The following is a 12,824-nucleotide window of genomic DNA, read 5'->3' on the forward strand; positions in this document are numbered from 1 at the left end:
GATCGGACTCGGACCCGCCGAGCCCCTGAGCTTTGATGTAGTTTCACAATCGTAGTTAGGGAGCGCCTTGTTCTAATCGCCGAGCCCCGAGCTCAGGACCAAACCTTAGTGGGCGGCCGTAGAACCGAGCTAAGGTTTAAGTAGATGCATTCGACCAATACTTTAGGCCGGAGACCCCGATATCAGCCGGTATTCATCAGGAACATGAAAATGTACGGAGCATGTGTATCGAACAGGGCGGGCGCTATCAGGGCGTACCTTTTCGGGGCTATGTACCCCGTGCCGCGAATGTCCATGGAGGGCGGCCCCGAGCCTAGTCCGAGGCACTGTGGCGTAGCTTTTGGGCTCGCGCACGGAGCGACCACAGGATTCGGGGCACCTGGATCACTTGAGTGACATCGGGACCAAAGTGTCGATGGCCGACAAGGATGAACTGAGCCCGAAGGTTGATGGAGAGACGAGCTCGATGGTCAATGGAGATCGAACCGAGCTCGATAGGTGATGGAGATCGTGCCGAGCACGATGGTCGATGGAGATCGAGCCGAGCTCGATGCCGGATGGAGATCGAGCCGAGCTCGATGCCTGATGGAGATCGAGCCGAGCTCGATGCCTGATGGAGATCGAGCCGAGCTCGATGCCTGATGGAGATCGAGCCGAGCTCGATGGTCGATGGAGATCGAGCCGAGCTCGATGCCTGATGGAGATCGAGCCGAGCTCGATGCCTGATGGAGATCGAGCCGAGCTCGATGGTCGATGGAGATCGAGCCGAGCTCGATGGTCGATGGAGATCGAGCCGAGTTCGATGTCTGATGGAGATCGAGCCGAGCTCGATGCCTGATGGAGATCGAGCCGAGCTCGATGGTCGATGGAGATCGAGCCGAGCTCGATGCCTGATGGAGATCGAGCCGAGCTCGATGGTCGATGGAGATCGCGATCATTTGTTTCCGGGGGAGACCACGTAGGTACTGCCCCGTCATCCCGAAGCATCGGGGCATCCCGACCGTGGTCGAGGTATCTGGAGTTCGATCGTCGATGGAGATCGAGCCGAGCTCGATGGTCGATGGAGATCGAGCCGAGCTCGATGCCTGATGGAGATCGAGCCGAGCTCGATGGTCGATGGAGATCGAGCCGAGCTCGATGCCTGATGGAGATCGAGCCGAGGTCGATGCCTGATGGAGATCGATGGAGGTATCGGCGTTCCGAGTTTTCCGCTGCGGCGCCCGGCTTTGCCCGGTTCTATTTGCATCCGAGCAGGGTCGTATATACGAGCTGGGCCGGGTCATCTGGAAGTATGTAGACACCAGGAGAAATTTAGCAGAGTTAAAACAATTGCAAATGAGATTTACAATCGGTACGGAGGACCCTTCGGGGCATTATTGGTAGTACACCCGAAGGTTTTCGGAGCTCCAACTCCGTGGAATGGGAGTCCCGTCAAGAGATTTTAGCTTGTAGGCTCCGGGTCGCTGGACACGCGTGATCCGGTAGGGTCCTTCCCAGTTCGGGGCCAGCTTCCCTTGCTCGGTTGGCTGGGAGGCTTCCGCCTTTCTGAGAACGAGGTCCCCCTCTTTGAAGGATTTGATCTTGACCCTGGCGTTGTAGTACTGCGCCGTCTTTTACTGGTACTTTGCCATGCGAACTCGGGCGGCTTCTCTTACTTCCTCGACTAAGTCGAGATTATTTCTGAGCTGCGAGGAGCTGGAGCGGGCATCAAAATGTTCTACCCTCGAAGAAGGGAGCCCGAGTTCCAGGGGAATGACGGCTTCTGTCCCGTACGTCAAATTGAAGGGAGTTTCGCTGGTGGGCACCCGGAATGTGGTCCGGTAGGCCCACAGGACGTTGTACAGGTCTTCGACCCACTGTCCTTTGGACCGATCGAGCCTGGCCTTAAGCCCCTGCAAGATGGTTCGATTTGTTACCTCGGTTTCTCCATTTGTCTGTGGATGCGCGACCGAGGTGAAACGGTGGTCGATGCCAAGTTCGGAGCAGAATTCTCTGAAACGGGCGTTGTCGAACTGTCGACCGTTATCTGATATGAGGATGCGGGGGAGTCCGAATCTGCAAATAATCGATTTCCAGACGAAGTCCCGCATCTTCTGCTCGGTGATCCGAGCAAGCGGCTCAGCCTCCACCCACTTCGTAAAATAGTCGATGGCGACAACTATAAATTTCCTTTGTCCCGTTGCCAAAGGAAACGGTCCCAAGATGTCAATCCCCCACTGGGCAAATGGCCAGGGGGAACTGATCGAGGTCAGCAGGGAAACTCTTCTCGATGGAGAAGAGAAATCTGTAGGACCGGGCTCCAGTCTTTAACGCTGACATGGCAATTGACTGGTCAAGTTCCCGGACCTCCCATGTTGCGGTGGTAAATCGGTCCAGGTACTCCCTGAGAGACTCCCCCTCCCTTTGTTTTATATCGAGGAGGGAGTCAGAGGTCCGCCGCTGGGGTCGGCTGGCAGCAAAGTTGCTGACGAACTGCCTGCCGAGCTGCTCAAAGGATGAGACGGTACTAGGCTTCAGCCCGGTAAACTAGAGCCGGGCTGCTCCTCGGAGTGTTGCTGGGAAGGCTTTACAAAGCAGGGCCTCCGAGGCTCCCTGCAGGGCCATTAGGGCCCGATAGCTTTTCAGGTGGTCGAGAGGGTCGGTCCTGCCATTATAGGGCTCCACTTGGGGCATCTTGAACCTTGGCGGGACCGGCTCATCCTCGATTTGCTGGGAGAAGGGGGATCTCGTGGTGAACTCGAAGTCACCATCGCGTCCCGTCTTCCTGCCGCGGAGCGCCTCAATCTGACGTTCCAGGTTCTCGACCTTTTTGTCGAGCTCATCACTCGGAGGGACCACCGCAGCGGTCCGCCCCGACGCAAGTTGTCCTGGGACTGACTCGGCTTCTGACGGTTGTGGCCAGTCTCCAGGACCCCTCACCGGGTGTTCCCCCCAGGGGAAGGCCGGAACACGGTGATCTTGACCTGGGAGAGGCGGTCCACTCTCAGGGGGCGCCGGTTGAACTGGGGCCGGAGGGGGCGGCACCATCGGGACGCCCCCGGGTTGCAGGCCCTGGATAGCAGCGGCCAAAGCCTGAACCTGCTGCACCAGGGCATCGAACTGCTCCGGTCGGACTTGAGGAGTCGAGTCTTCCGGAGGCGGCGAGTTCTGGACAGAGCGTCCAAGGCTTGGTGGAGGACGTCGGGAGGCGTTGGAAGCTCCCTTGCTTCTCAGTTTCATGGTCGCGACTCGGTCCCTTCCTCTAGCGCCAACTGTTGCTGGAAATTGGACCCGGGGGCGACCGTCAGTCGGAAGGGGGAGGCTCCGTCGCCTGAGTGGTGGGTGGCAGTCCGTCGGCGGGTGGCGCCTTCCTAGAGACCTACAGGAAGCCAGTGGCCGGGCTCTCCGGCGCCGGCCCTCCGATGCCTAAGTCAGAACAGGGGCAATATGTGGAGAAAAATGGACCGAGAGAGAGAAAGAGAGAGAGGATTCCAGTCGGAGAAAAGCCCCCCTCTTTTGAGTGGAGAAATACTCCTTTTATAGGGAGGGCTAGTTCACCTGTGATGTGACAGAATCTGTCGTACGATCAATCTTTTAATGCCCTATCATGAAAGTCAATGCCATCATTGCAGGAGATTAGGCCAGAGCCCAAGTCGTCATGGAGCCATGCCGTCATTTATAGGCATGTGAGTTTGCCGTGAAAGGCTTGGTGTCCGTAAGCGATGGAAGCCATACGCCTTAATTGTTGAGCAAGCTGGGGGCCTGCGAGTGCCATACGCTTTGATTGTTGAGTGAAACAGGAGTCTGCACGACTCGTATTCATCGGTTGTTGGTGAAGTCAACACGTAATCTCCCGACTAAGCTGCGGGAGGACGTGGTTTGGGCGTTTTCGGGTTGGCCAGGCTAAGTATCGCTTGGTCGGTCCCCGCCCGGAGGGTCCGCTCGGCTGGCGAGGAACATGCTCAGCTGGCTCCTGCTCGGAGGAACGCGCTCGGGCGGTTCCCGCTCGGAGGGAGGCGCTCGGCCGGCTCCCGCGCGGGGGTTTGCTTGAGCGGCTCAGCCTGCTCGGCTGGCCTCTGCTCGGCTGAACGCGCTCCTGCTCGGGGAATGCGCTCGGCCGAGGACGCGGCAACACTTCCCCCAACAGGTCCCATTGAACCGATGTAGCCTAAGGCCAAGATCGGATTCGATATATCCATATCCATATTTAATTTGTTTAATAAAAATAGGGATATGGATATTGGTCGGATACAAAAATTCATGTTGATATTTGTTTTAAATGGATATCGGAGTATCCCTTGTCTCGGAGTAGATCATCCCAATCCCCACCCAATTGGCCCAATCCACATCCACAGTCTGAGAGACTGAGGGCAAGTGCCGAAGATGGCTGATCAGACCGTTATTTTGCCGCTAGAGATGCAAATCGGATTCCCAATGAGAATAGGCTTTGGGGAGATTGCAACAACAAATGCCAAAACAAATAACAATAATAACAATAACAATAACAATAATACAGCAATATTTTTGAATTACTCGGTATATGTTTTTGGTGCGCCTTGTAATATTTTTCATTTATCGTAAATTTCCTCCAAGTAGTGCTTGGAGAAAGTTACAGTGCCCCAATGTGATAGCATAGCAAGTATATCGTTGTCATTCTCCTGCAAGCGTATCATTGTAGTAGCTGTGATGTTTGTTAACCGAATCAAGTACACCCCTATACATGATCATAAACAATTGAGTTTCACACTCCTCAGTTCAGTTGAAATATCAGTTGAGATAGAAATCAACCATCATTGGTTAACTTCTTACAGAAGCTCCCAATATAACAAGTACCAATCTGGTGATTCTCGCACATATGCTATCGAATGTCACAACCAGCCATCAGACATCCTCATTCTCAGTGTTTAATGAAGTATATGATTCACTAAAACTAATGTTAACAGTGGGTGAAAACTAAAGAACAGCCCAGGTCCTTCCACAAGAGCAAAGCCGAAAGCTCCAACTCAAGCAACCAAACATACGAATTCCTCGATATCATGCAAGAGCTAAACAAGAATGAAAATGAAGATGATCTCTCTTTTTCCGCTCAAAATTCATTTCAAAAAATACAAACAAAAATAAAAATACATTTCCATATCAAAGGGCTGAATTTGAATTTTGAGCGAAGCTCAACTCTGAAAAATTAAGCTAATTATTCTATTGCTCCAGTCAAGCCTCACTTCGAGAAATATGCCGATAACCAGAACAGTAGTTGTTAATCTTCTTTAAAGATATCAAAAAAAAAAAAAAAAAAAACATTATTGTAACGCTCAACTTAGAAAACGTAAATGGACCATCACGATGCCCTACCAGCTCACTGGAAAAAATTCTATAGCCTGTATACAGATTAGGGACAGATTAGGGTACCAGACCATAATGACATCTCAAATTGACACATCTCAATTTCTTGGACAATCTGGTCCATTCAAACTATTCAAATCAATGTGCACTTTAATCAGGCATTACATATAAAGCACTTTCTTGGCCACAGAATTCAGCATCCCAGCACATTTTTCAGAATCAGCAACAATAAGACTAGAAGCTTCAGATCAAAATTCAAAAACCTTTTAACACTTATAAGAGTTTCATGTTCTTGCAAGCTTGTTAAAGAGAATGGAGGGCATAACTAGCAGCTAATAAATCAAAATATTACCTATGCAGACAAAGTTACAGTCTCGTTAAAATTTATGGTGCATGCATTATGGCTTCAACAACAGAGAGCAGTGCTACTTCGTATTCAATTCTGCACAAGCATCTCTAGCAATCGTTCCTATTGATAATCTCTTCCAGGCATGTCTCTGCCTTGATAAGCTGGTGTGCCTTCTTGATAAGCAGGTCCACCCTGCTGATAGTTAGGGCTGCCTCCTTGATAACTGGATCCACCTTGCTCGTAACCAGGGCCACCCCCTTGATAAGCTGGACTGCCTCCCCGATAGCCAGGCCCCCCTCCTTGATAACCAGTGTTGCCTCCTTGATAGCCTGGACCACCTCCCTGATAACCAGAGCCTGCTGGCATCCCACCCCCAGGATTACCCCCTGGATACCCATGGACGCCTCCTTGATAACCAGGGCCACCAGGCATGCCGCCACCAGGACTGCCTCCTTGATAGCCCTGGCTTCCTTGATAGCCAGGTCCACTGTTTGGCGCATAGCTGCTCTGAGGGTTAGGAGGCATTTGGCTCTGGTAATTGTTGGGCATACCACCCATGTTAGGAGGCATGGTATTGAAGTTACGATTAGGCGGCGGAGGCATGTCTCTAGGAGGCATGGTGTTCTGTGCATTAGGCATTGGAGGCATGTCCCTGGGTGGCATGGCACTATGTGGCGGAGGTGGTGGCACAGGGTTCTGACCATCCTGGCTTCGGAAGTTTGGGTTTGGCATAGGAGGTGCTTCTCTGTTTTGGAAGTTCTGCATGTTCTCCCTTCTCCTTTCAAAGTTCCTTGATCTATCAAAATTACGAGGTCTGTCATTGCGCCTAGATCTCTCATTTGCACGAGCATTATTCCGGACCCATTCTTCATGGTACTTTGGGTCATAGGGTACGGCTTTACCATCTATGAATGGTTCTCCTGCCAAATTAAGGGTGAAAAAAATAACACATTAACTAAAGAAAAGCTCCTAAATAATTTGTTTCTATGGTGCTAATACACAAGAATTTGATTGCAATTTAAAAAGATAAAAGAAATGAGATGAATCAAACAAAATAGCAAGCAGGCCAGGTTACCTCGATTTATTTGAGAAATATTTGTGTCCAATGCAGCTTGTGACAAGTTTAGGAAAGTTTAGAAAGCTTAATTTCAGTAGAAACTGTGCAAATAATAGAATTACTTTCAATCAATTGGGATTTGATTCCTTTTATTCCAAATTGACCATTTAGTTTTGTTTTCTATTAACAGTTAGATGGTTTCCTCATAACCTCATCTTTACTCCTGCAGCACAATTATCTTTCTACTTGGTGTGATACCTTAGCCACAGTTCACATGATCCTGCACAAAGACCGCAATAGCTGATATTTGAGTAAGCACCCATCATTGTTTTTTCCTTTTTTACTTCTTTTCTTGCAACTCATTCCTATCGAGCATGCAAATGAATGAAAATGTGAAAAACACAATGAACCAAATGATTGGCAAAGTTGGAGAGAACTGTTACAGATCTAAATGAGCATTTTCCTTCTGAGTCATTCACCATCACAGAAAATCACCTTTCCTAAACAGAGAAATTGTAGCATTCAGACATCAACAAGTAGAGATACCGAAGATGTTGTGAAGCATAATGGAAATGTGAAACCTTCATATCAGTTGCCATGTTGTAATGATCTTTTATTTCCATATACCATCACATCAATTAATGGACCACCATTTATGCCGAATCAGGAAGTAGATTTGTCATTTTCACTACTTTTTAATGGGAACATGTCCTTTTCACTTCAAAACATGTTTCTTCTTTCATAGATGGAAACTATGATGGCCCCTAGTCAATGAAACTCCTATTGGACAAAGACCAAGAATGATAGGAAAAAATCAAATGAGCACATAACAAATAAATTTGGGCCTTAAAATCCAGTATGGAAGGGAATATACTAGAAGCATGCAAACCAATCAAGAATTATCATGATTGTGCATCTAATGGGTGGTTTCCTCACCCCAACAATTAAGGCTATGCTTCCTGAACCTTACAGCAAAAAGCCAATTTAACCATTCAGATCAAATCAAGCTAAGCTTTATCCATGCTATATGATTCTCTTGACAAGAACATACTCTAGCTTTTCTGTCCTGAATGATGAGCTCTTTCCAAAGATAGGTTAAGGAAGGACATCCATTCATAGAGTGCAGCACAAAGGAGAAATTTAATTTTTTATTTTTTTTTCAATGTAGTCAACCCCTAAAATATGCTCCAAGTTCACATCTTCAAGGATCTCACTATGGCTCATCACTCGGGAGATTTTCTTTGGGTAGGCCACGAGGCTGTGCCTGCGTCTTTGCGCAGTATATTGTTTTCTGATTTTGTAGGCCAGCTTCACGCCCGTCATGTGTGAGCGGCCGATTTACCAAAAAAAAAAAAAAAAAAAGGATCTCACTACAGAATAATGTCAAAATATCTCCAAAATCAATCAAATCTCTATACCTATTAAACGGAAAGGAGAGAGAAAAGTCAGCTCCTCTCCAAAATTCAGAACAATTAAAAAGAAAATCATAAAAAAATTAACCCTTCTTCATTATTTGGAAGTCATGTAAAAAAAGAAAAATTTTGCTCATATTTTTGTCTACTATAAAAAAATCAGTTCTTAATAAATTTAGAAAGTGCTGTACAAAAAGGGGAAAAAGAAGTCCTGTTTTTAGTTGGGCTCTTCAAATTTGTTCCAAAAAATTTCAAACAAGAAAACTGCACAATATAATTTGTAGAAATTTTCCTGGAATTCCAATACATACTTCTCTAGAGGAAATAATTTTTAAAATACCAGTATTCCCCATTATGGTAATATTATTATTACACGTCTCACATGTTTTTTTGGTTAGAAAACTACCTGCATAATATTGTTTCAACATCTCACATGTTTTTCTATTTTGGAAAGAAAATAATATGTTAAGAAGAGTGCATATAATTTGAAATTTATGAAAAAAAAACCACATAAGAATGTTACACCAAGTTAAATTTTGGTTTTCATTATCTCCACATAAGCACACATTTATTTGTCCTATACAAACATTCAACTATTATGGTAAACAATTTATTTTTTCCATTAGTGCTGATCTTTTTATTAGTGAGATGTTCGAAGTAAAATGGTTAATAATTATGAAATCCATTTAACTTATAATATACTTTTTAATTCTATTTTCAAGTTCTTATTATTCTTCCATCACACAAAATTATATATCGGTTTTCATTATCTCCTCGTGCATCGCACAAGTATCATTCTTATATCTATTAAACGGATATGAGAGAGAATTCTCTCCCCTATTTAAATATTCACTAAAATTTCAAAAAAATCAAAGAAAACAGTATTCCTCCCAAGATATCAAGAAGCCCCATCATTCCCGATTTTGAAATTTAAAACTACCCACCTATTTAGGACTTTCCAAATAGATATAAGCGAGAAAAAAATGGCAATAGTTAAAAGGAAAGATTTATCATTTCTTAACTACTCAGGATTTTCTTAATTGAGATCAATTAAAAATTCACTCCATTTCTTTCCAGCGATCTCAAGCTAGCAAGATGAAGAGATGAGCTTCGTTGCCATCTCAAGAGACATCGATAAGAAGAAAAGGATAAAGTTTCTAGATCAAATCGATGCGAATAGGATCGAAACAAATCGAGATCCAAGATTTAAAATTTTAAATTCTGCCCTTTCATATTTCATGGTCTTTAATATTTCCTTTTTTTTTTTTACCTCGGGGGTATTTTGCTTGTGATGGATAAATTATTCTTGGATAAAAGATTCTCAGCATCATCATGCAAACTTTCTTCCTAGCTAGATCAAGATACAAATGTTAACTTAGTTTCTCATTATAAGGCTAATACAATATCAAGCAAACAAGAAACAAGCTAAAGGAGGGGAAGGTTGCTATGGTAATGAAGCAACATGTTATTCCATCTCTTCCTATTTATGTAGTTGGATAATGCATAAATGGCAGCAACCTCTGTTTAAGGTGCCCTTCCATTCTCCATCATCGATTTGCACAGAGCAATGATTGTCAATTGTACAACAGATAATTCAGCACCTACATAATGGCTGCAAGGTTATGGACCGAAAATGCAAATAACACAAACTGCAATAGAAAAACTTGTAAAGGGAGGGAATGAGGTAATTCAAACAACATTCATGGAAGAAACAAATTAGTCCACCCATCTGATGGAAATGGCCTAACCTTACAGATGCAGTCCACGGTGGCAAAATTACAAGAATTAGAAGACAACTTTCGCAAAAAAAAAAAAAAAGTCATGGTCCAACTTTGCATTCACAAAATTTAATATGCCTTGAAATTTATAAATTATAATAATGTTTTGAATTTTGAAGATCTTTAGCACAAGCATAAACCATAACTAAACATGGATCTATGGAAAAACCAAAGTTTTTTTTTAGCGCGCGCGCCGGGGTGGGGGGGGGGGGGGGGGGGTTGGGGAGGTGGGGGGATGGAGGTGGGGTGTGTGGAGCACTCACATCTAAAGTACCAAACATGATTAGCGATGGCCTATCAACAATGGGAAGACAAATGATATGTAGTACACCAAATCATAATAGAAATATCATTATATCACAATCAAGAAGTATATTTGAAGCAACATCAACCACTAGATTTCACCACAAGCACGCATCATCATGAAAGCAAACTAAGGAACACCACTACCACATCTTTGAGTGGCACATTTATAGTCATCAAATAAGCAGATTCTAAGTATGTAGGAACCCCTGGAATTTAGTTTACCCTTCTTAAACCATGCTTTGCATTGTAAAAAGAAGATTTTGTAAAACGACCAATATCTCAGAAATTCCATGGTCACTCCTATGCTATCCATCTCTTTGTTCGGATTACTTAGCATGGTTATTCAGATAGTTGTTTGTCTAATGATAAATTGATATTATGAAATCTTTTCCTTTACTTCACCTAATTACCATTTTTTCCTTTATTTGTTCAACCATGAATGTGCCAGTGATGCATATGGTTGCATTTAAGGCATATTGTCCCACAGAATTCATCAAACCAAAGGCCAGTCAAAGAAATAGCCCCAGCTGCCTGTTCACAGGAGAGAGAAACAAAAACAAGAATGATGCAAGTGCCACATTTCCATGCACATCATCTGATCACTTAGCCCTTATACTACCGATGATAAATTTAATTATCCTGTATTTAGGATGTATTTAGATAAGACAACTAATTGAAGTTGAATTTCGGTTGAGCAAGAGATGGATAGGCATTGCAGCCATTTTCCAAGTCCATTATGGCACTCTTCATGTAACATTTATCTTACATAAGCTAAAGATGCATCCATGTCCAATTGCTCACCATAACCAGTGTCCAATAGCATATTTGGCTTTCATATGCTTACCTCCATAATCTTTGTTCTTAACGTCCAAGTACGAATCAGGAAGAACCCAGCGAACCTTTGGAAGAGCTATGAACAGTCAAAAGCATCAATGGTAAGTTTTTACCCTTCAGGAAAAATATGAAGCAGGAAAAAAGAAACTGAGTGCAGCAGACATACGCTTGATCTTGTATGAAGTCTCCTCAGAAACCTTGCATCCAAAAGCAAAATAGTGCTTTGTAGACACTGAATATATTGATTTCTTTGCTTCTTCTTCACTGAAATATGACACAAATTAACAGACCAAGTCAAAGAGGCAAGAACCAATAAGAGAAGACATGAAAGTTCATTGCAGTAAAATATTTTCCGGGTAACAGTTTAATATAACTTGCTTACTTTAACTCAGCTAGAGCTATGCGTGAAAAACATGGGGGAAAAGAAAAGCTAATCACGGTAATGACAACATATAAGTATTAACAAAAGAAAATAGCATCAGGTAATAGCAAAACAACTAATTGCAGAAATCAATAAAATTGCAAATAATAGACGACTTTCTTATCATGGATATCAATGAAATACTGAATGAAGGTAAGAAGCCAACTACCATTCCTTTATCCAGTTCCACAAATATCTGCTTCGTTCTGATGCTATTTAAAGAATGTTTGCACAAAATAATTTTTCCAGGAGGGTGTAACATCGAATCCAAAGCTTTAAGAACTCGACCAAACAATCAAGGCAATCAATCTTATGCTCCCAAATAAAATGATGGATAAAGACATACAGAATAACTCTAGAATTGTTTAATCCAAACCACATCTAGAACAATCAAAACCGTATCTTTTGCTTTACCACATCAATCAACCAAATACTAAACACAAAATCAACAAAAGAAATACAGATAAGGAAGAATTTAGTAGTATTTCTTTCATTTCCTTCGCCGATCATAGAAAATAATAAGCAACGAAGCCAAGCATACGGAGGAGTGGAAGGGAGAAGGAGGCGGGAGACCCTAACCTTCCGAGGATCTGGGCGAGGGTCTTGATGTAGCTGTCAATGATCTCGTCGCGGGTGAGGCTGGGGTCGGGGGGCTCCATGACGACGAGCCAGTGTTCGAAGTCGCACCCGTCGAGGAGAATCGTCTCCTTAGGAGGCCGGTTGCTCCAATTCGGCGACGGGTCGTTGAGGGACGACGTCGTTGGCCGGGCCGAGAAGCACCGGACCTCGCCGAAGCAGCCGCCGGCGACGGGGAGACGGAGGGAGTCGACAAGGGGGAGGAGGGCGCGGAGGCGGAGGAGAGAAGAAGAAGGACGAGCGAAGGCAAGAGCTCGAGAGGCGAACGATCGGGAGAAGAGGAGGGGAGAGAGGGAGACGGAGGGGAGCTTCGAGATTAACGCTCGGCCCGCCATTGGCGAAAACCTAACCCTAACGGAGGAGGAGAATCTGGGAGAGTGAGGACACGAAGGGGAGAAACCCTAGAGGTACCGGCTATGGATGGTGGAGGGGTTTAGCGTTAAAGGGGTTTTACAATGTATTCTTCCAGAAACGTCTTTTCTATCCTACCCACTTTTCACCTTAAAACAAAAAATATATGCTACCTTCTAAAAAATCCACCCAAAGTCACGCTCCAAGATCTTCCTCTCTGTATTTCGTATGTAAGTCGCCTATATCTTTCGAACTTTTTATCTTGACTCCGGAAAAATTTGCCGATATTTTAGAATTATTTTAAGTTTCTCTCAATTTCGTGTGCAAGTCTCATACAGGTTCTTTATGTTAAATGAGGCCA

At 44.6% G+C, this 12,824-nt stretch overlaps 1 protein-coding gene across 1 annotated transcript; it reads right to left on the bottom strand.

The window, feature by feature from the left end:
- Positions 1-5,548: 5,548 nt before the first annotated feature.
- Positions 5,549-12,570, bottom strand: LOC103697171 (multiple organellar RNA editing factor 8, chloroplastic/mitochondrial-like). Its single transcript, XM_008778979.4, has 4 exons — positions 12,056-12,570; positions 11,222-11,319; positions 11,066-11,131; positions 5,549-6,588 (listed from the first exon to the last, which is right to left on the bottom strand). The coding sequence occupies exons 1-4, from the start codon at positions 12,445-12,447 to the stop codon at positions 5,789-5,791; spliced, it is 1,356 nt and encodes a 451-aa protein (XP_008777201.2). The 5' UTR covers positions 12,448-12,570; the 3' UTR covers positions 5,549-5,788.
- Positions 12,571-12,824: the final 254 nt, after the last annotated feature.

The sequence above is a fragment of the Phoenix dactylifera genome, chromosome 10, assembly GCF_009389715.1.
Source record: "Phoenix dactylifera cultivar Barhee BC4 chromosome 10, palm_55x_up_171113_PBpolish2nd_filt_p, whole genome shotgun sequence".
In the NCBI taxonomy this organism is placed as follows: domain Eukaryota; kingdom Viridiplantae; phylum Streptophyta; class Magnoliopsida; order Arecales; family Arecaceae; genus Phoenix; species Phoenix dactylifera.

Bases quoted from the DNA above. Each gene is read 5' to 3' on its own strand.
- LOC103697171 (XM_008778979.4), bottom strand. From the start codon at position 12,447: ATGGCGGGCCGAGCGTTAATCTCGAAGCTCCCCTCCGTCTCCCTCTCT. The intron at 11,320-12,055 runs GTTAGGGTCTCC...GTCATATTTCAG, and splicing joins CTCGCCCAGATCCTCGGAAG to TGAAGAAGAAGCAAAGAAAT. The intron at 6,589-11,065 runs GTAAGCATATGA...TTAATTTGGCAG, and splicing joins TAAGAACAAAGATTATGGAG to GAGAACCATTCATAGATGGT.